The sequence below is a fragment of the Thermochaetoides thermophila genome (assembly GCF_000221225.1).
Source record: "Thermochaetoides thermophila DSM 1495 unplaced genomic scaffold scf7180000011822, whole genome shotgun sequence".
Classification (NCBI taxonomy): Eukaryota; Fungi; Ascomycota; class Sordariomycetes; order Sordariales; family Chaetomiaceae; genus Thermochaetoides; species Thermochaetoides thermophila.
Window position 1 is genome coordinate 351,872 of NW_006383038.1, and position 22,002 is coordinate 373,873.

The window sequence follows — 22,002 nt, forward strand, 5'->3', positions numbered from 1 at the left end:
ATGTCGGCTGCTTGGCTTTGAGAAAGACGGCATGGTTGCAGAAGGCCAATTCTAATTTCCGTCACGCCTGCCAGCAGGCCAGATGATCGAGATTTGGAAGATTTCCGAGTAACCAGAGCGCAACCACTTTTATAAGGGGGGGGGGGTTGCTATGAAGTATGATGTAGGTACGTAGGGACGTTGGCAGTGGCTAGTTGTGCAGATGTTCACCATTGGGAGGTGTTGAGAACGGAGTCTATGGTATGAAGAGATAGCGACTACCTTTGTCAAGACGTTCAGGATCCAACAGAAGGCATCTCGGGACGAGTAGAAAGGTTGCTTGAGGGTAGTGTCTTTGTGCCGAGGCCACTTTGTGCATTTGTGAAGCTATGGACTATGGACAGATAGATAGTGCCCAGATCCTCTCACATACGAAACCTGATAATCTCCGCGTTCCAGGTCTCCATTTCTCACTTTTGAGACCCTTTTGATATTAAACAATGAGGGGTCATAAGGTAAGGGAGAGAATGAAGTGGACGTTCGGTTGGCTGACACAAAGTTTTGAGAAGTCGAGCTCTGGAACGAAGAAATGCCTTTCTGTGCAGCATAATCATGTCTTTGGATATTGAACAAGCATCCAACTATGTACCCAAATATATACAATGAAACTTGGTCATACATCCCATGCGTCGTCAGGCCATATTAATCATGTCATTTTGTATCCAAAAGCTCCTCCACACCATATCCTCAACAAGTCAAACAACTGTCCATCTGATCAAGGCTCCAAGCCCTCCAGGTTCAGGTTCTCCACATATGCTTTGTCCATCTCGGCAAACCTATTCACTAATGCCTCAAGCTCAGGATCGCTCAACTCGCGCTCCTTGACCGCACGCCAAGGTGTGTAGCCAAGGGAGCAGCCCTGGTGATTCTGAAAGTACCACCCGTGCAGGTCCATGTTGAAGCCCGATGTGGCAGCGTTGCAGTTGACATTGGCATAGCCCTCGCAGATCTGGAACTCATCGACTGTCACAACGCCATCCTCGCCCTCGTCAAACCAGTACTCGGGGCTTGTGTGGCGGTAGTTGAAGATGATGGGGGGCAGACGCGGGATGGGATCGGCGCTGTGGGTTAAGCGGTACTCGCCGCCAGCCTGATTGGTGACAAACTCGGCAAAGGCCTTGTTGCCGACGCGCGGCGAGCCGTAAGTATACAGCTCAATGGGAATACCGGCCTTGCGGAGGGTGGCGGCTGCAAGGGTGGCGACGGCGGCGCCGAGGGAGTGCCCGGTTGTGACGAGTTTGTAGTTGGGGTGAGCAGCCTTGGCAGCCTTGACAGCATCGATCACAGAGTTCTTGATCTCGAGCCAGGAAGCATAAAAACCAGCGTGGACGAGGCACCCGGGAGTGAGATCGCAGGGTGTCTGGACGAAGATGGCACTGGAGCAGTTGTGTTAACAATCAAGCTAATGTCTTAAGACAGGCACCGGCTTACTCGGCGATCCAGTTTCTCCAGGAGGTAGAGCCCCTGAAGGACAGAACGATGTTCTTGTCAACATCATCGATGCCCAGGAAGCCTCTCATGTCGAGGATAGAGCCACTGACGGCGCATGTTAGTCAAACTGTGTGTGTCCGGAAACAATAACTGCACACATACATGAAGGTGGCAGCCACCGTAGCATTGTGGCTTTGGAACATGGAGCATTGGTTGTCAGTGCAAGTGACAACCGACCCGATAGGAGCTTCGTTGGCACAGTGTGAGGCGCTTGACCACTGCATATACAGCTTGAAGTTATTGAGTTGTTGAGCAGTGACAGGAGCTGCACGCTGGCTGTTAGCATCCAGAAAAGTCATTTCGCAAGCTAATCATCCAGCACGGACATATCACTGACCTGTTTTTTGCTGCTGGGTGCGGCAACGGCCAAGGCCGCGAGGGAAGCTAGGAGAAAGCCTTTCATGTTGGTGATTGATGAGACCGCAGCAGTCTTTGGTTGGGAGAGATGCAGGAGGGCTCAAGACAACTCCTCAGGAGATACAGCACCCTCGTTGTCGACCTTGGAGAAGCTGTGTGAAGCATAGAGAGCGAGTATGGCCATGGTGATAGGGGTAGCCGTTTATATAAACTTGCTAGTCTTCACCTGGCGTCATCTCACATAGAGGAGTCCAGCGACGATGCCCCACAGGCATTGCAGACTGGTTCCGCCAACCCCTTGCGCAAAATGGTACCGAAACGGCGTCTTCCATCGCGTCCCCCGCGATCCAGGCCCAGCACCATGGCTTTCATTGTGGACGTGGCGTGGCCAGCACAAACCCACACCCATGGTTGGCCCTATGTTGACCCCCCGTAGACGCCTTGACCCGAAACGAGCCAAGGTAACAGTTCCTCGATACGTCGATAGGCGAAACAACACCACTGCGCCGGCAAGGAGCCGCAGTTCGGAAACTTCCTAAAGGGGAGCGCAACGCCGGGTTTGCAGCAGTCATGGTGGTGTGGAGCTTTGCTGGCTGGCGAAGAGCTCTCCTAAACTGCACAGAAGCGCCGACGAGCTCGAGCACTGGCCGGTCCGAAGAGAAACCGTGTAAGTGCCTAGTATATTGGAGTTCTACTTACGCAGGCTGGAGCGTCGCAGAAAACAATAATGTCTGTATCCGTAGTTTCTGACCTTAGTGAGAAGTTGAGGGCTTGTCATCGGCTCCCAGTGGGTTGACGAGATCCTCCGAGCAACAAGATTGGGGCCCAACAACGATGCCTTGCCCAGGTGTTTCCGAAAATACCGAGAACACCGTATACGTGCAAACCCACGCCTCAGGCTGTTAAGGACGCCTCTGCATGACGTAAACGGCAATCCGAACAGGCGATCCGCGATCTCGCCCATCTCGTCCGTCCACGGGGCGTCCCGCGCATGAATTCTTCGATGCAGGTTCCAGGGTCGCCCGAAGCGTGTGAGTGCCAAGCGACGCTCGCAGAGCCAAGAAACTGGGGAGCAGGCTGCGATCGGGAAACCTCCTCGTGCATTTTCCCATGTGGCTCGTGGATGCTTCCATTAATTGCTGGCCGGGCTTGGTGTAACTATCCGTAGCCAGGTTAGCTCCCGCCGCAGACGATTGCGAACAGACGTGGCCAGAGACCGTAGCATAGGTAACGACACTATCTGCAGATCGGCATTCAGTCCAATCCTGCATATAATGCCGACTGGCGTTACACCGAAGTCTAACTCCAATGCTGCCTACTCGTGGAGGTGCAAGCGGTCGGGGTCATGGGAGCGTCGACCTTACACAACATTTCTATCCACCTATCCACTTCGCCACGCAAACAGCGACCGTTGACGACAAAAACTGCGGGGGAATGGCAGGGTGATGTAGACGGAAGCCGGAAGACGGCTTCTACCCCGCAACATCAAGGCGCTGTTCTTGCGAACCTGCCTTTTCAAGCAGCTCTTCGCGTGCGTGATGGCTTCTGTGCGCAGTCAGGGGAGCGCATCTGCTGTGTCGTTGATCGTCGTCTTCCTTCTTCCTCTTCCCGCGCTATGATTGGTCTTTGATAGCTGGGGATAGGTTTGTGTTTGTGTAACGCTTCGCTTGCTGCTTCCGCTTGTTCCTGGAAATCGAAATTCAGGGACCGATCTTGGCTGCACGGACGCTGCGGGAGAATCTTCTATCGATGCTGAGGTTGGCCGGAGCGTGCTTGGCTCGCTGCGCCTCGCTTCCAAGCGGAAGCCCGTTGCTGTGATTGGTCCAAGTCCTCAGCTACGGGGCACGGAGTTTATCTGTCTCCGATCCAGGGGTAGATCGACGCGTCCCTCTCAACCTCAGTATATGATGAAGGAGAGGCGCATGCTTGATAAGAAAACTGGCATGTTCGAGAGCTTTCTTAAAATAGGAGTTTCGCTGACTTTGAGCGTAGTTGTCACCAACTTCTGGGACCAGTGCCCTGAGGTAGTCGACAAATCGATTTCCCGGGAAACCCTTTGCAAGGGTTAAGGCGCACTAAGGGTTCAGTCAACCACTCCAAGTCACGTAGCAGCATTGAAGTTGTCAAGATCCAATGAGCCCTTGTCGGCCGTCCCATTTCCACGGTTCGTGTCCTTGCAGGGTCCTGTCTATGGACACGCGAGATTCCCTTTGAATTTATCCCCTTTTCAACTAAATATTCCGAAGGCTTTTCCTATGGAAACTTATCGGCAACCGGATCGGTGTGACGCCGCATGAGAAGATCTTACTAGGGCTTTGATTATCAAATATTCGCGAGATCAGACAAGTATCGCACTTATTTAGGACATCCGGTTGGTCAGAAGCTCAGCGATTCTACGTACTTTAGCTTCTATCTTCTTCCTGGCTCTGTCAATATGTGAATTTGGAAGTCTGAGGAATATCTTCAGCCACTGGGTATGGGCGACAAACCCGTCGCTTGTTGCCATCCCCCGTCTTGGCGGATGAGACGACTTCCAGATTACACAACACGTGCTCCCGATTGGACCTTTACGTTACAACTCCCGCCGTCAAATACAACGTCCCGCCCAATCGTAATCGATATGCCCATGGTCATTTCACATCTCTTGCTCTGCCTGCCCTTTTTGATGCCTGCTCCAAAGTCCTTTGCTTCTCCAATCCTTCTCCCAATGCACCCTCGTGGACAACCCCGCCCCGTCCTCGGCGGGTACTTCGCTGCCTTTGTGTTTTACAAGCCTCGGGACTCCAGCTACCTGCCAGACAGTTAATGATCCAGACTGGATCAAGCCAGAATGGCACAAGTTCTCTCTGTTCGTGCCACTCCTCTAAACTTGCAGGCTGTATTTCTGGGGCTCTTGTTTTCTAGGAGCACTTGCTGCCATTGATTACCTCCTGGCCAGCTTTCCTTGACTCGAGCCTTCGCCTCGAAATCACACAGCGTAGTCTCGCTATGGTTCTCCACGGCGCGAAACTCTGGGGCTCAATAGCCCTGGGTTTGTTGTCGTCCGGCTCCGTCGCTCGCAGTATAGGACCTAGAGATCCGGTACCGGCTGGATACCGTGCTGCGCCCTACTACCCGACTCCCTATGGCGGCTGGCTCGCTTCCTGGAGTGAGGCTTACGCAAAGGCCCAAGCTCTCGTTTCGAGGATGACTCTAGCCGAAAAGACAAACATCACGTCCGGAGTTGGCATGTGGATGGGTAAGACCCTTCTCCTAAGTCATACCCCGTTTCTGATGTGGCGTTGTAACTGACATGTGAACAGGGTAAGTCTTGGAATTACTGCGCGCATCACTGCGCAAACCTCCCTCATTGGGGATTGCCGGTCGCTGACTGTCTAGACCATGTGTGGGAAATTCTGGAAGCGCCGACCGTCTTGGCTTTCCCCAACTCTGTCTCCAGGACTCGGCCCTGGGAGTTGCCTCTGCCGACAATGTCACAGCCTTTCCCGCGGGCATCACTACGGGAGCAACATGGGACAAGTCTCTGATGTATGCGCGAGGCGTGGCCCTGGGTGAGGAGTTCCGTGGTAAAGGAACCAACATCCATCTCGGCCCCGCGGTTGGACCCATGGGTCGCAAGCCCTTGGGAGGCCGCAACTGGGAAGGCTTCGGTGCAGATCCTGTTCTGCAAGCTAAGGCAGCTGCTCTCACCATCAAGGGCGTCCAGGAACAAGGTATCATCGCAACCGTCAAGCACCTTATTGGCAACGAGCAGGAAATGTACCGAATGTACCACTTGTTTCAACCCGGATACAGTGCCAACATCGGTAAGAGGTGTGACCGGACGACTGCTAGAAGCATAACATACCTGCTGATAGCCTTTCAGATGATCGTACCCTTCATGAGCTCTACCTCTGGCCGTTTGCTGAAGCAGTCCATGCCGGCGTTGGCGCCGTTATGACTGCATACAATGCGGTGAACGGTTCGGCTTGCTCTCAGAATAGTTACCTCATCAATGGCATTCTCAAAGACGAGCTGGGCTTCCAGGGTTTTGTCATGTCGGACTGGTTGAGCCACATCTCAGGGGTCGACTCGGCCCTGGCTGGTCTCGATATGAACATGCCGGGAGACACCAACATCCCTCTGTTTGGCTTTAGCTTATGGCAGTACGAGTTGACTCGCTCTGTGCTCAACGGCTCCGTGCCTGTTGATAGGCTCAACGACATGGTCACCAGGATCGTGGCAACATGGTATAAGATGGGACAGGACAAGAACCATCCTCGTCCCAAGTTCTCCTCCAACACTAGGAACAAGAATGGCCCCTTGTACCCGGCTGCACTCTTTTCGCCGAGTGGCCAAGTCAATTGGTTTGTCAACGTCCAGGCTGACCACTGGAAGGTGGCGCGCCAGGTGGCCCAGGATGCTATTACCTTGCTAAAAAACGACGGCCCGCTTCTTCCGATCTCCAGGTCGGCGAAGGTCAGCGTTTTCGGCACCGATGCTGCAGTAAATCCTGACGGCCCAAACGCATGCTTAGCTCGGGCCTGTAATAAAGGCACGCTCGGCATGGGCTGGGGTTCTGGTGTGGCCGACTACCCCTATCTTGACGATCCCATCTCCGCCATTCGAAGGAGAATCCCCGACGTCAAGTTCTACAATACCGACAAATTCCCCAAGATATCTACCCCTGCAGATGATGAAGTCGCTATTGTCTTCATCAGTTCCGACTCGGGTGAGAACACACTCACGGTCGAGGGAAATCATGGCGATCGTGATAACCACAAACTCGCCGCCTGGCATGACGGCGATAAGCTGGTTCAGGACGTCGCCAAAAGCTTCAAGAAAGTTATCGTGGTTGTCCATACCGTCGGACCCCTGATTCTTGAGTCATGGGTCGACCTTCCATCTGTTAAGGCCGTACTCTTTGCTCATCTCCCAGGTCAGGAAGCCGGTGAATCGCTCACGAATGTTCTTTTTGGCGACGTTTCACCCAGTGGCCATCTTCCTTATTCCATCACCAAGGCCGCCACCGACTATCCCGACAGCATTGCCAAACTCAAGGGCTTTACTTTTGGCCAGGTCCAGGACACTTACACTGAAGGCCTCTACATCGACTACCGCTATCTGAACAAGAACAACATCAAACCTCGCTTTGCCTTCGGTCACGGGTTGAGCTACACAACCTTCTCCTTCAGCAATGCAACCATCAAGCGTGTCACGCCTCTTACCTTCCTGCCACCTCCACGTCCGTCGAAGCTTCCCATCCCTTCCTATCCTACCACCATCCCACCAGCCTCCGAAGCCTACTGGCCAGAAAAATTCGATCGCATCTGGCGCTACCTATACCCTTGGCTCTCCAAGTCCGATGCTGACGAGGCCTACGCCATCGGAGTTGCCAACAAGACCCGCTATCCCTACCCAGATGGATATTCCACAACACCTCATCCTCCTTCTCCTGCTGGTGGCGGTGAAGGTGGTCACCCGGCGCTCTGGGATGTCGCGTATGAGATTCGCCTGACGGTACGTAATACAGGCTCCAAGTTCAAGGGCAAGGCCGTCGCTCAGGCCTACGTGCAGTACCCCTCAGGTATTGCGTACGACACGCCCGTTGTGCAGCTCAGGGACTTCGAGAAGACGCGGGAGCTTGCTCCTGGAGAGGAACAAGAGGTGGTGCTACAACTGACGAGGAAGGATTTGAGCGTGTGGGATGTGGTAAGGCAGAACTGGGTTGTTCCAGGGGCAGAAGAGGAGAAGAGGTTTACTGTGTGGATTGGTGAAGCGAGTGATAAGCTGGGACTGGCGTGCTACACGGACACGTTGAAGTGTGAAGTTGATGTGAAGCCGCCAGTCTAAATGCATCGCGGTCGACCCGTGTGACGACTGGCTTCTTGGAAGCATTGAGGGAATAATAGGACTGTGAATGTGCACAATTAGTTGCTTAATTACTTAGGTCCAGTTATTGGGAAAAGGCTCGTTTGTTTTTGTTATTACTTCTAGTATATGACTGCTTATACAACTTCGATTTTTTTTTTGTCAACTATGTGCATACATACTCCCTCTGAAGTTTTTCAACTGTCAAGTTCTAATCACATATGGGAGCTTTTGAAACATGAGCGATATTGAAACAGAAGTGAAAGGGGAAGGGCTCGTGATGGCACTGCAAATGCTCCTGTACATTCCCCCTCAGAGCACAAATCGGATCCGACATCGCCGCCTACACGGTCTCTAAGCCGACCTTACGATCGGCGATCTATAGTACAGAGTAATGTTATACATCATGTAAACGTATACCCTCCTGGCAACCCGGAGAATACTCAGCCGTCCCCTTCCACAACCCAAAAGCGTCCCTAACCTGAGAAGACGAAGGACCATATCCCATTCTGTACCATTTGTCCCCATCCCTCGGACTCATGCCTTCATTAGCGCTCACTGCTTTCGTTGAAACACGTGCGGATCTCTCCGCCGCTGTAGACGAAAACAGGACCCCTGAGCGTGCCTAGACAGCTTCTGATCCATGGGAACACAGGCAGCCAGCTTGCTAGGCAACTGGCCAGAATTGGTGCAGTACGTTCATCCTCGTCACTGCCTAGTCTTCAATCTGTGCACTCGGATGGATCAAAACCGCCCTTAACCCCAAAACGCACCTCGTACAATCCTCAACTACTCCTTCACAGAGCAGCCAACCTCTTCCTTCCCTTACATATCCGCCTCTTTAGGATCTTCTGCCCCGTCTTCGACCGCTTCCGCGCCAAAAACCCGTGGCGCCGCTTTTGGATTAGGCGTGTCGACCGGTTCATGGTGTTGCGCGGGCCAGCGCGGATCTGCGCAGCATCCATGGACGGGTGTGAGCCAAGGAGGGACGACTTGGGGACGACATCGGCAGCAGCTGCTAGTGACCCATTGAGGGCTGATGTGGGCTGGAACATGGAGGTTGTGGAGGTGGACGTGGACGTGGGGGAGCGGAATACGGGAGAGGAGGGAACGAGAGTTGGGCGAAGGGTCGGGAGGTGGGAGAAGCTCCTGTTGTGTTTGTTTGCGGAGTAAGCATATTGCTGTGTTCCTGGGTAGCCGTCGGGGAGGAGCATTCGCCTACCGCGCAGTGGGCTTGCTCACGATCGCCATCGCCGAAACGCGGGACGCCAGAAGACGGGCGGTTGGGCGGCGCAAGGCGGCCTGGAGGGCGGTCGTGGTGACGCGGGACATTGTTGCGGGAGTGACCTGAACTTTAGTAACGCTGACCATGGAGTCGTTGCGCACAATAGGGTTTGTCGCCGCCTTTGCAAGCGGGTTCGCGGTCGAGTTCCCTGAAACGCCGTCGTAGTCCCAGAGTTTTTGGTCGAGTTCGAATTGGCCGTTGCGATTGGGGTTCCTAAGCCGAGACTGCTGCACGGACCGGCGGCAGCTGCCGAACCAAATTTGCAGCTGTCAGCAGCAAGAAACAACAGTGACACATCCACCAAGGATTGTTATGGGCAACGACAAGCTTCAGGCAGCAGTATGGAGCTTACCAGAGAATTGTTGCTAGCAAACTTAATAGGATATAGAGTTAACGATGTCTCTTTGGTAATAAGAACCGAGTACATTGTGTTACCTCCAAATGCTCGAATGGCAGGGTTAGGGTTTTAGCCGAGTTCTCGCTTTCTAGTCGACGTCTTCGAAGACGACGCCGTATAAGCCGGAACTACCAGTTTCGCTAACAAGTCCTACAAAAGTATCTCTGTATCCCTTGTGTCAAACACAAACCAAGATGAAGTTGCTAAATTACAATTGAGAGTGTTTACAGCTCATCCCTGCCAGTCGCAACAGCAACATCCTCCTTCGTATCCTTCTCACTCTGTGGCTTCTCGACCGCCACCTTCGATGTTGGCACCCACTCAAGCGCCTTGAGACGTTCCGGGAGGATAGGGTGAGAGAAATGGTAACTGGCGTACATCCAATCGGCATCCATGGTGCTCAGGTTCTGGATTTGCAGCTTAATCAATGACCGTGCCAGCTCAGTCTTATAGCCAAGCTCTTTGGCAAAACCATCAGCCTGGAACTCAAACTTGCGACTGAGAATATTCATCATCAGCTTGATAACGTTATCCATTGGGCCGAGAATGTCGGAGAATAGCAAGAAGCCGATGATAATGGGGTGCTGGTCAGTGAAGCCAAAGTCCGCATAGAGAGAGTTATTGTTGATGAAGACGGAGAAAAGCGCGAAGATGTAGAAGAAATGGGCCTTCAACTGTCAGTCATCAATTAAAACTGGACAGCACGGTAGGTCACTTACTTGAGAGATGCCGAAAATCTTGGTCGTGTGGCCCAGCTTCCAGTGGCCGAGCTCATGAGCAAGGACGGCGACTACCTCGTCATTCTCGCTCTTCTCGATCAACGTATCATAGATGACGATGTGCTTCTTCCAAGGAAGACCGAAGAAGTAGGCATTGCTATGAGCGCTGCGCTTGCTGCCATCGATGACGTAGAGTTCATGCAGTGGGAACTTCAGCTTCTTTGCCAAGTCCTCCACATCGGTCTTGAGTTTGCCCTCCTCCAATGGAGACAGCTTGTTGAAGAGAGGGAGGATGACAATTGGGTAGATGGTTATCATGAACATCTGCAGCCCGGCACCGAACATCCAGAGATAATAGAAGAACTGGTTGCCTGTCTTCTTGATGATAGACAGGAACCCAAAGAGGATAGGAGGAACCAAGAAGAAGAAGAGCATGTTGGTCTTGATCAGGTCAGTCACGAACAGTTTTGGAGTCTGCTTATTGAAACCAAACTTCTCCTCGAGCACAAATGTTTGATAGATGCTAGAGGGAAGTGACAGGACCTGTTGGATGACGATGAAGGCCAGAATGAAGACGATGGAGTGTGATATTTCCCCACTGAAACGGGCCGGTGCCCAGCGAAGGAGCAGGTCGCCCGTCCAAGACCAAAGCTTCGGAAGCACATCGAAATGGTAGAACCCCAGATTCAGAAGCTGACTATACAATCCATTGATCGCAGAGAACTTGGCCTTGGCCCGCGAATAGGCCTGGCTCTTGTCGAAAACGTCCTGTGAAACCTCATGCTCGAGCACCTTGGGAGGCTGTGTCCGCTGCAGGACCTGATATTGACGCCAGCTGAGGAAACTTTCAAATAGATACTGACCGACTGAGAAACCGATAATGAGTTTCTTCCATGGGAAGAGTGGGCGGTCCAGGAAGCGCGCGAGGCGCTGAATGATTGTCGGTTGTCAGTAGTGGTCATTCAACACCGAATCTAGATAGTCACATACCTGAAGAAAGCCCAACATGGTGAACGAGGGGACGCGACTGCTCAGCGGCCGCGGGCTCGGTTCACAAGCTTTGATTGTTGGGGTTTTAGACTAAGGCGTGGTTTTGTTGGATGGAGGCTAAGGTTTGGTAGGTCCCCGGAAAGGGAGGGTCCCGCAAGCTGTCCTTGCGTCCCCACCAACCATCTGCAGCGTGCAACAAACACGCTGGCGTTTTCGTGTCAGACGGGTCTTTAGGACTACATCTTTGGCTGTTGATTGGATAAAAATTACCGAGTCTTTTGGGGAAAAGCACAGGCCAACTTTTATCCTATGAGGCACCTGTTATGTGGTCCTACCTAAGAATGCTCAGAATAATCTCCATTTCATTGAGAGTCTCGCAAGTGGAGCCTCTGTGATTGTTTTTGTGGTTACTATGCCTATCATCTGATAGATCTCTTTATTTTTACTATCCAATCATCATTACCTAAAGTATGATATACTTGGCGCCTTGTTCTTAGAACCGCTCAAGCTATCCTTAGTTTGGGAGCAGGATTTTTCATGACCTCATCAGATCTTTCAATCTGAAGCTTCCTTTCCCAAACTTTCAAGCTCCCCTACCTGAAGCAGACCCACCAGCCTGTTGCTTAACCTTAATCTCATGTGCTCTAAATTGTCCCAGATGCTACAGTAATAGGAGCAATATATATGAACTGGCACGCATGAGGAGTGACCTGCAGCCGTTTGTTTTATGACCCAGACATTCTCATGTTAGCTCGGACCCGCTCCAGAAGTTGTTCCCGAGTATCGGAGTCTTGCGGAAATAGGTTCCTCTGTTACTCAAAGTTAGTCGGTCTTGTCGCCCTAAAGATACGTAAAGACTACTGAGTCATACGGCGGCCAGCCATCTTCTAAGCTCTCCTCGAGTCCATGTTTCCGGATCGCCTGTGGGGTCTGGTTCCGGTGGGAACAGATCGCCTCCCCATATCGCCCACACTGCAACACTTGTAACTAGCCCAGCAAATGCTTTGGTATAGGTCAGCTTCAACTCAATCTGTAATATCGGGAAGCATAATATTGCTTACCAAGCAAGGTATTCTAGAACTCAATGATTGTTAATGACTCAACGAGCAAGAGAGTATATCTAGTTTGGATGTGTTCATAGCGGATCACTCACCTTTGACCTCATGGCTCTGTCCAATGGCGTTGCCATGCTGATGTTTGGCTTCTGACTCTAATCTGTGCTTTTGGATTCTAAAGGTGAAACAATGCTACAGATAATGCTGCCAACTCTGTAGAAATAAGAAGTCAAGTAGTTAGCATACCTGGCAACAACCCATTGATCATTCCCATAACAACAAGGTAGCTGACGCCACAGGACGTCACAGCCACAATGGGGAAGTTGTGGCAACCCCTACCCCTGTCAGCCGGCAAACCCAGAACATGCAGCTGTCGAGCCGGAGACCCCACCACCGAAAACCCACAGAAAATAATTTCGAGAAATCCAAACTCACGATCTTAAACCCCCAGTCCCCTTTCGACCCGTACAAGGAGCCTCAGCACAGCCAGTCAAAATGCCTCAGGAAGTCAGCGACATTAAGAAGGTGAGGAATATCGTTTTATATATGTATGTGAATAAAATCTAACTTTTGCCCTCGTAGTTCATCGAGATCTGCCGGCGGAAGGACGCTTCTTGTACGTTACATATGCTCCAAAAATCGACATAACCAACTCTTGAAGACAGCGAAGATTCTGACGATTGCGTTTCCTCCTCCTCTTACAGCTGCCCGGATCAAGAAGAACCCGAAGACCCAGCAGATCAAGTTCAAGGTCCGCTGCCAGCGGTTCCTGTATACCCTTGTGCTTAAAGACTCCGACAAGGCCGAGAAGCTCAAGCAGAGCCTGCCGCCCAGTAGGTTCCCCTGGAACACGGACTGATTCAACAATGCCGAACGTACGAATAAGACTGACGGCCGGATTCCTTTCTCCGTCAATAGACCTCCAGATCAAGGACGTTCCCAAGCGCAATAAGCGCAAGTCCTCGGCATGAGCTGTTAAAGGGTCTCTGAAAGGGGATAGACGGTGATGATTGAGCGCGGGGTTATTGGCGCGATGGAGGCACGTATGCATCATTTGCCGGTTCAAGGGTTTGGGTTTTCAACTCACAAAAACGGCGTCTTGGAACGGGTTACTTTGGAGCTGGGTGTGTTTACTACCACGATTAGGCCACAGGGCACGGTAGACGGCGAGGCTCCCCAGGAATGAATTGCATTCATCGGCCAGGCCCAGGCCCAATCTCATTCGGCCTATACTTCCTTTCCCCACATTGCTTGGCAGCAGTGACAATGGAGAGCTCTGCCTTTATTCTCGTCTGACACCCACATAATCCACATCCCGGAAGGATTACCCTCCGCAGAATGCTGGTTTCCGTTGGGCAGTAGGACATGACTCTTCCCGGAGAAAGGCAATATTCAGGAATTTCTGTAGCCCCACAGCAAGATGAATAAGGAATAACGTTCGAATCGAAACCGACTGTCTTTGGTTGCTAGTGTGATCAAAGAGGGGATTGAACGGATCAATATATGAGGGGATCTTCACTAAATTGGAACTTGCTTGAGAGGAAGTTTTCATGTCACTGAGACGATGGTGCCATGCTTCAAAAGGGTTCGATGCCCCAAAGGTCCGGTTCAACATCCGCTTCTACTTTGCGGGCGCTCCTTTGGAGTGCCAACGAGTATTATAATATACTCATAATCGTTGACGAGCGAGTTTGTTTAAGGTGCTGACTTTGCGCAAGATCCAATCAGACACCATCCATTTTGCATCACCACAGTCTTTTGTAGGGTGACACAAGGCCTCATGCGGCTCTGGTAAGACCATGATTTCAGCACCGTTGTTGGGTAGCACAGCAACTGTCGAGGATTCGTCGATCGTGTCCAACAATACATCAGCGTTGAGCATCAACACCCGAATGTGTGTTGGGCAGCATCAGTGGCCCGCTGATGCGCAGCTGTTGTCCGAGAGCTGCCGCCTGAGAGGCATCGGGCTGCCCACAGAAGGTCTGCTCTTGGTTGTTGGGGTTATCGAGCAACAACCCTTTTGTCCCCAAGAACACATCAAGGAGTTGCTATTGGGGCTGCCTCTACCTGTTACTTCTACCGATGCCATTGCTCAAGCTGTGTGCTATCGGTGGCAACTTAGTAGTTCAAGATCGTGTTCGATAATTACCTACCCTTTGGCGCTCCCTCCGAAATGGATACGCACAACAGGCAGTGTATCTGCAGCCAAGCTAAGGTCAGGTGGCTTAGTCCAAAGAGCCGACTCATCGCTGAAGGCTTGTGGCTGCCCACGTCACGGGCCAGTGGGGTGTCGTTGGTAATGACAAAGGAGTTGGGCAGCGTTGACAGTTTACGAACATCACACCTTCCAGTCTACCACTTACACTCAACGTCAAAGAACGAGTGTGAGAGGCCGTCATCTGCTACTCTGTACGTACTTCGTAAGTACCCCGAAAGTTGATAATTGGACGGAGCGTCATTGGACAAGGTTGTCTCCCACACACCCTGCTGCAAGGGGCGACTAGAGCGGAACTCAGAGCCATGACCATGATTAGCTAAGCTGCTGGGGAAAAGTGGGCCTGTCAGCCGGTTGCCCAGCCCAATTGACAGCACGGACCAATCATGGTAATCGAGAAGTTCGATTGCGACTCAACAGATACCCCTGTTCGAGCTCAACCAACGCCCCACCGCTGTTATTTTTTTCAATCTGGTTTCAATGCAAGTTTCCAGCGCGGCGCTGCAATCAGTCACTTCCACTCTCCAACGTTTTGCACAACTGCCGCTTCTATTGGGACTCGCTCTCGTTACTGCTGTGCGAGGTCGCCTGCGGCGCGTCTGATGATCTGATCAACAGTAAAAGATACGGGACGGTTTGGATAAAGCGACTGCTTAACCTCAACTGTCAACAAGCCCGCCGTCCCGCCCATCTTTGGCCTGGTTTGGTACTCCGTAAATTAAACGGCCTGTCCGTAGAGGGGTCTCCACCCGCTTCTTCCAATCCCACTCCTTCCTATCTCGGCTCATGGCGTTGGCCTTGGTCTCCTGAACCTGAATGCCCGTTCAGCTCCCTGTCCTTCCAACCAACTTCACCTGTGAAGCTCATCACCACCCACTTCTCCTTGTCCCACGACACCCTCAACGACACCACATCCATCTCCCCGTCAACCCCCTGTACCTCGTCTCTCACCGCCTACGCCAATCGCCAGCTCCCCAGCGCTGCAACTGCATCTCTTGACTCCGCGACTGCTTCTGGCCCCAGATTGCACACAACTTCCGTGCCTGCTTTCCTGGCGAACGGATTGAATACGCGCAGTCGCTTGCTATTGTCCTCGACGAGTTTGACGCGATATTATTGTGCGCTCCCGCTACCTAGGTCTTCGCACCGTCCTCGGTGAAAGCGCGCTGGCATTGGGAAGGGATGACAACGCAGAGCGTCACAAACGGCCAGCACGGCCTGTCAAACGGTTGCTATGGCTTTTTGAACGGATTCGATGGCTCAGCGAACGGCTATAATGGCCTGACAAACGGGCGTAATGGCTGCAACCATAACTCGGAAACGAACAATTCCACACTCAACGGAGGCCATAGCGCGGGCCTATCTAAGGGTTTTGCGAACGGAACGGGGCCCCATGTGCTTAGGATGGCAAATGGGCTCGGATTCAAGTCGATTGGGTCGAGGGAAAGAAGAGCTCTGTCGTCTCCTGTATCCCCTCCCGCAGACCTGCCCTTCATACAGCCAGTGTCGGCCAAACTGAAGCCAATCATTAAGACCGATTTGGCAAATGGACAGCCGTCACGGGCCGCAGAAGACTCGACAGAGCCCAAGACGTCGTCTCCAACAGACTCGACCTCTACATTGATAGCCGACTCGGTCCCCATGGAATCGGCCTTCATGGTGTCGGCGCCCGGTAAGGTGATTGTCTTTGGAGAGCATGCTGTCGTACATGGCAAGGTGAGCACAGTTAGAGGGATGAGTGATGAGACGGATGCAGAGTATATTAACCGTTACTTCTCTTTGCATAGGCCGCAATAGCCGCCTCGGTGTCACTGCGTTCGTATCTTCTGGTCTCGAAGCGCTCCAAGCCGGATGGGACGATTACGCTCAAGTTCCCAGATATCAACTTTGACCACTCATGGAACATCGACGATCTCCCATGGGACCTTTTCTCGCGCCCAGACAAGAAAAAACATTACCATGATGTAGTGACAGAGCTTGACCCAGAACTCGTGGCAGCGATAGAGCCACATACTGCTGATGTATCACCCCATATCAAGTCAGAAAAGGAACGCAAGATCCATCAAAGCTCTGCCGGCGCCTTTCTCTACATGTTTCTCATGCTTGGAGACCCAGATTGGACCTTCAGGGGCACGCATTTTACGCTTCGGTCTACCATCCCAATCGGTGCGGGGTTGGGCAGCAGCGCCACGATCGCTGTCTGCCTAGCGACCGCTCTGTTGCGACGGAGTGATGCACTTGCTGGACCACGTCCAAACATGCCGTCTAACGAGGCGCGCATACAGCTTGAGCGCATCAACAGCTGGGCATATGTCTATGAGATGTTCATTCACGGTAACCCGTCAGGCGTCGACAACACGGTGGCAACCCAGGGTAAGGCCCTGCACTTCAGGCGCCCTGATTACAAGAAGCGTCCCGAGGTTGAGCCCATCTGGAGCTTTCCCAAGCTTCCGCTTCTCCTGGTGAACACAAAGGTGGAGAAATCAACCAAAAACTTGGTCAGCAAAGTTAAAGAACGCAAAGAGGAGCTTCCCGAGGTGGTAGAGCCCATTTTGGATGCAATCGGAATGATCACCGACATTTCCCAAAAGTTTTTGGAGCCGACTTCCTGCAACAAGCAGCCAATGGGCAGCCAAGGGCTCCGGCGCGAACTGTTGGCCATCAACGACCATCTTATGGTATCGTTGAAAGCATCAGAGGCACAGCTTCAGCGTGCAGAGGAGTTAGAGATGGTCGAGCCTATTGCCGAGGCTAGCAAGAATATCCTTGATGCATATATCAATGTCTCCAAAACATCTGACTGCGACTTATTATCCGAGGAGAGCCGTTGTCGCCTTTTGGGTGAGCTTATGAGCACTAACCATTGCCTTCTGAAGGCACTAGGTGTGTCGCACGAGCGGCTGGAACGCGTGCGCGAACTTGTTGATAAGAGAGGCATCGGCTGGACCAAGCTAACAGGCGCTGGAGGTGGTGGCTGCTCCATTACGTTACTCAAGCCAGGGGTATCACGCGAGACACTGAATGACCTGGAGACAGAGCTGGAGAAAGAGGGTTATCAGCGGTTCGAGTCGACATTGGGTGGCGACGGTGTGGGCGTCCTAGATCCTGTGATTCTCGGCAAACCCGGGGAAAACGACCATGGTGCACACATTGACCTTAACCAGTTCCTGAGCGCCAAGGGTAACGAAGGAATTGAGCGGTTGGTAGGCGTGCGCGGGAAAGAGGGAGAGAGGATGGGGTGGAAGTTTTGGAGGATTGACAGCGGGATCTGAGTGCTTAGCTTCTAGGCAAGCAGATGCCATCTACAGCCACCTTCCTTCAGAAAGACCTACAGCCTAAACTATACGACACAACGAGGACGATAGGCTTTGCTGATTCAGGAGCTTGCTGGGTTGACGGATGGGTGAGTGTTTGGGATCAGGGTAACGTTCTTGTACCTATTACTAGATGTTTCGTGCCCCACGGACTTGGGACGCTCTAAGTTCTTTTGCGGTATGTTTTGCTTACTTACGGTACTTGATGTAATAATTATTAGTATCTCTATAGGCGCGCAGGGAAACAAAGTCCGAAAAGCTGCAAGCAGCAGCAGTTAGGAGAGCAAACAACAGAACAATATGTGTGATGGCTTAGTATTGTTCTCTTTTTCTTGGTGCTGAGGCGGCGCATCTCAGATTGCCGCCTCTGTTCCCCGCGTCCCGCTGTCTCCCCCTTGCTACCCCTCCAGAGCTCCCCCTCACCTGCCACGAAGAGAGCCTCATCCAACGGTGGAGCTCCTAAATGAAACTTTTCATTGGCTCCTCTCTCTACTTCCTCCACACATCAGACCGCCCTACCTCAACCTACCTGTCTGCGCCCTTCTTTGACCTGTTGGAGCCTGGTCACGACGAGCATCTATCTTTTGTTTTATGCTGATGACGCTCGCCGCTACTGGTATGCCACAGATTCTGTCACGAAAAAGATTTAGAGCAATAGGACGTATCGTGTGAGTTCAAGGATCAAAGGTACTTCTTTTGTTGTCCTGAAGTTGAAGGCATCAAATGTACATGGTGCTATCCCTTCATTAGACAGTTCCAAGTGCTTTCTCTCATTCGGTCATGTGCTTCGGACTGGGCTGACACTATTTGACTTCTTTTTCACACCTCAGCATCCAACTCAAACAACAGCATTGCCATTGCCATTACCTTTACAACTGCCACTACTTCTCCCCTATCTCACCACCATCCCTCCATAACCGCAGCTGGTCTGTACACGACAAGAACTGTCCACATTCGGTAGCTGTGTTTTTATTTATTCCAAAACACATCGATTGTCGGAGCTTCTACCCTCATACAACATCTTTAAGACCAGCTTGTCTGGTATCCCTGCGTTGTGGCTATATGAAGGTTGTCAACAAGTAAGATGGCACTGCTCAAGCCTGAGTTATATGGGGTCAGAGAGGGTAGTAGGTTGGCCGAGGATCCAGAATGGGAAGATGTCGTGCCGATTGCACACCAAGAGCCTGAAGGGGCGCTTGCAGCGATTGCATATCCGGAGGAATACGCAGAGGGTGAGTTCTGTGACAACAATGAAAAATTGATAGCTCAGTGCTGACCGAATTCAAGCAATGGCGTATTTGCGAGCAGTCATGAAGGCTAAGGAGCACTCCCCCCGCTGCCTGCGCCTGACTGAACACATTATCAACATGAACCCAGCACACTATACGGTTTGGTTGTATCGGGCGGCCAACGTCTTCGCTCTCAACCTCTCCATCCCAGACGAGATCGCGTGGCTCAACGGTGTTGCTCTCCGCAACCTCAAGAACTACCAGATCTGGCATCATCGCCACTTGCTCGTCGAGCATTACTATCCCCAGCTTTCTCTGCAAGGCCCCTCCGCCATTGCCGAATTTGCCGCATCCGAACAATCCTTCCTCCGCGACATTCTCGCCGAAGACACGAAAACTACCACGTCTGGTCCTACCGCTCCTACCTCGTATCAAAGCTTAACCTTTTCTCTGATCCAGCTGAGCTGGCGGCTATCGAAACTTTACTCGATGACGACGTGCGGAACAACTCGGCTTGGTCGCATCGTTTCTTCCTTGTCTTCTCCAACCCCGCACACTCAACCCCAGGGTTGGCTGCCAGTGAGCCAGATCCGAAGGTGCCGCAAGAGATCGTTGACCGAGAGGTCGCATATGCGATGGCCAAGATTCGCCTTGCGCCACAGAGCCAGAGCGGGTGGAACTACCTTCGCGGAGTGTTGGTTAAGGCTGGGAGGAAGTTGGCCACTGTTGAAGGGTTTACGAATGAGTTCGTGAAAGGACTCGGTGAGGATGGTGAAGGGGAGGATGTGAGGAGCACGCATGCGCTGGATTTGCTGGCGGAGATCTATGCTGAGAGAGGAGACAAGGATAAGGCAGATCTAGCTTTGCGCCGCCTGGGCGAGAAGTGGGATAGGATTCGGGTTGGGTATTGGGAATGGAGGAGAAAGGGGCTGGAAATTGGTGCGGAGGCGTAGAGGGATTCTTGTCATGGACTTCGGTTTTACTGTTTAGGCTATGTAGGCACTTTTCATACAATGTACTTGATGTATATCAGTTTGGTTTACCGACCTCTTGAGAAGAGTATGGAAATCAACGGACTGGTGGGTGTCCTGAGATAGGTTGTCGTGATTCCAGCTCGTTCATCAGGCGTTATTCCGTCAAAAAGATTAGCCCCAATATTTTCAAACGGGGAGATGTGATACGCTGCTGTATTATAGCAGGCTTTAAGAACCCTAAGAAAGTCATACCAGTATCTCGTTGAACCCACCACCCAAAAGTGACATCCCTATGATTTAACACACCCCCTCCCCAAATTTTTTCATTTGTAGCCTGTTCCAATGCAGCAAATCCCATGGAGAGATCTTAGTCACGCACATGAAAAGCTGCTCCAGGGATTAAAGCCCATGCCCAGATCCCTATAGAAACCGTGCTTTGCAGGTAGCTTTCCAGGTAGGACCTCAATACGCCCGGTACTTGTGCGAGGCAATCAGATACTTCCTTCCGCTCCTTGCCCCTGGTTTCTCTAGCACGTCCCAGTTAGGCACTAAAATGAATACATCGTTGAAGTGTTGCTTAATGACGTAGTCATCTGTGCTTCGCGGGCTTGCCCCGAAATACACCGATCCGCTGACAGTCAGTGCCATCATCATGCGCACGCCATCCGTCGGCGCATGCTGCTCGATCATCCTCTGAGGTGCAGCGAAGCGGTAGTCGGCGTTGATGACGTGGACATCGAAGCAGTCAACGTCGTAACGAACCGGCTTGCGGCCAATGGGGAGCGTTGATGACGAGGAGGTGTTATGCTGCGCACGCTGCTCCTTCAGCATCGTGTCCCACTCCTCTGGCGTTGCGACAACGCGGCCGTTGATGGTGATATCAGCCGGCGGGTGGCCTGCCTTGGTATAGGTCGCATTGTTGTTGACGTAGCCAGACGCGACGGGCTTGTTTTCGTTGATTTGCCGATAGTACCACTCGACGAACGACTTTGCTGCTATAGAGTTATGAAGACAAAAATGAGCTTTTGCTTTCTTCTGTTATTAGAAAATGGAGAGGTGATCCGAGGGTCGCATGATTGAACAAGGCGTTAAACAGAAGGGTAGGTTTTATGTAGATGGGGGTGTGTTCGTGTCATGGACTCGGATCGACCTTTGCGCGGTGCGGGGTGATGGTTCAAGTTACCTGACCATACCTTCGGCTGAGCATCTGACATTTGTTTCATTCGCGGCAGCCATCTTCGACGATAACTTATCTATCAAGCGTTTTAATTATAGAGATGAAGAGGATCAAGAGTTTTCGGCCTCTAGGTCGCAAACTGGCGATGCAGCAAGGGAGGTGTTTACCAGGAACGTGGCTCAATGTGCAAAGATACTTCAAACCCGCCGAAAGCTGCGCTTTTAGATAACAACTCGCAGAATGACTGTCGGCAAGGCAAGTTTACTATCGAGCACTGTCCATATATATTACAGTGGATGTCTAAATCGATGCACCTACAAACGACATGAGATGAACCAGATGAGATCATTGTTGAAAGATTTTTGTGGAGTTTGTAATCCGTAATGACGCGTAATCTGTAACCCCTACTGTGGATGCTACCTAAACTCTCAATTGTCATCTGCGATTGCGGAGACAGCATATCCTCTGTTCCACAATATTTATGTAATGTTACAGAGCTTTCGTAAATTACATATCCTCGCAACATTGTACAGTCGACAGTCGCAACTCTTTTTTGGTACTTGTCCCTGTCTTACAACTTGAACCATTATCGACTCCCCTCGGCTAAACCATCTTCCTTTGATGTAGACAGTATACCTATCCTGGTTGATCTGCCTCCAGCCAAGCTCCAGATTACATTCCACCGTGCTTTTGATACCGTGCTTTTGATACCGTGCTTTTGATAAAATTCATTCTCTTTCAACCAAGAAAAAGACAGCTGGAGAGGTGATGATATGGTAGGCCAGGAAACAGCCTCCTAAGTCTCTCCGCAGCAATGCGCGGATAACGAGTTTGTGGTTGGCTACATCAAACTATGTGTACAGCGTTTATTCCAATCCAGAAACCCAGTTGAGTTTGTTGTCAGGCATTA

At 51.7% G+C, this 22,002-nt stretch overlaps 7 protein-coding genes across 7 annotated transcripts; 4 read left to right on the forward strand and 3 right to left on the reverse strand.

Annotated features, from left to right (window-relative positions):
* Nucleotides 1-754: 754 nt before the first annotated feature.
* CTHT_0065440 (triacylglycerol lipase-like protein) lies at nucleotides 755-1,933 on the reverse strand (the record flags this gene model as incomplete). The annotated part of the gene is made up of 4 exons (XM_006696780.1): nucleotides 755-1,415; nucleotides 1,471-1,575; nucleotides 1,633-1,802; nucleotides 1,868-1,933. The coding sequence occupies 4 exons, from the start codon at nucleotides 1,931-1,933 to the stop codon at nucleotides 755-757; spliced, it is 1,002 nt and encodes a 333-aa protein (XP_006696843.1).
* A 2,942-nt stretch (nucleotides 1,934-4,875) lies between these two features.
* On the forward strand, nucleotides 4,876-7,719 carry CTHT_0065450 (beta glucosidase-like protein; the record flags this gene model as incomplete). Its single annotated transcript, XM_006696781.1, has 3 exons — nucleotides 4,876-5,125; nucleotides 5,367-5,693; nucleotides 5,753-7,719. 3 exons carry the CDS (start codon nucleotides 4,876-4,878, stop codon nucleotides 7,717-7,719), a joined length of 2,544 nt encoding a protein of 847 aa, XP_006696844.1.
* Nucleotides 7,720-8,534: 815 nt separating this feature from the next.
* CTHT_0065460 (ribosomal protein L34-like protein) lies at nucleotides 8,535-11,146 on the reverse strand (the record flags this gene model as incomplete). The annotated part of the gene is made up of 5 exons (XM_006696782.1): nucleotides 8,535-8,886; nucleotides 8,960-9,268; nucleotides 9,648-10,087; nucleotides 10,139-11,068; nucleotides 11,129-11,146. The coding sequence occupies 5 exons, from the start codon at nucleotides 11,144-11,146 to the stop codon at nucleotides 8,535-8,537; spliced, it is 2,049 nt and encodes a 682-aa protein (XP_006696845.1).
* Nucleotides 11,147-12,678: 1,532 nt separating this feature from the next.
* On the forward strand, nucleotides 12,679-13,154 carry CTHT_0065470 (60S ribosomal protein eL38; the record flags this gene model as incomplete). Its single annotated transcript, XM_006696783.1, has 4 exons — nucleotides 12,679-12,708; nucleotides 12,766-12,799; nucleotides 12,849-13,016; nucleotides 13,102-13,154. 4 exons carry the CDS (start codon nucleotides 12,679-12,681, stop codon nucleotides 13,152-13,154), a joined length of 285 nt encoding a protein of 94 aa, XP_006696846.1.
* Nucleotides 13,155-15,580: 2,426 nt separating this feature from the next.
* On the forward strand, nucleotides 15,581-17,670 carry CTHT_0065480 (mevalonate kinase-like protein; the record flags this gene model as incomplete). The annotated part of the gene is made up of 2 exons (XM_006696784.1): nucleotides 15,581-16,114; nucleotides 16,186-17,670. The coding sequence occupies 2 exons, from the start codon at nucleotides 15,581-15,583 to the stop codon at nucleotides 17,668-17,670; spliced, it is 2,019 nt and encodes a 672-aa protein (XP_006696847.1).
* A 1,126-nt stretch (nucleotides 17,671-18,796) lies between these two features.
* Nucleotides 18,797-19,894, forward strand: CTHT_0065490 (geranylgeranyltransferase type I alpha subunit-like protein; the record flags this gene model as incomplete). Its single annotated transcript, XM_006696785.1, has 3 exons — nucleotides 18,797-18,944; nucleotides 19,000-19,350; nucleotides 19,401-19,894. The coding sequence occupies 3 exons, from the start codon at nucleotides 18,797-18,799 to the stop codon at nucleotides 19,892-19,894; spliced, it is 993 nt and encodes a 330-aa protein (XP_006696848.1).
* Nucleotides 19,895-20,377: 483 nt separating this feature from the next.
* Nucleotides 20,378-21,441, reverse strand: CTHT_0065500 (uncharacterized protein; the record flags this gene model as incomplete). The annotated part of the gene is made up of 2 exons (XM_006696786.1): nucleotides 20,378-20,910; nucleotides 21,411-21,441. The coding sequence occupies 2 exons, from the start codon at nucleotides 21,439-21,441 to the stop codon at nucleotides 20,378-20,380; spliced, it is 564 nt and encodes a 187-aa protein (XP_006696849.1).
* Between the last annotated feature and the right edge of the window lie 561 nt (nucleotides 21,442-22,002).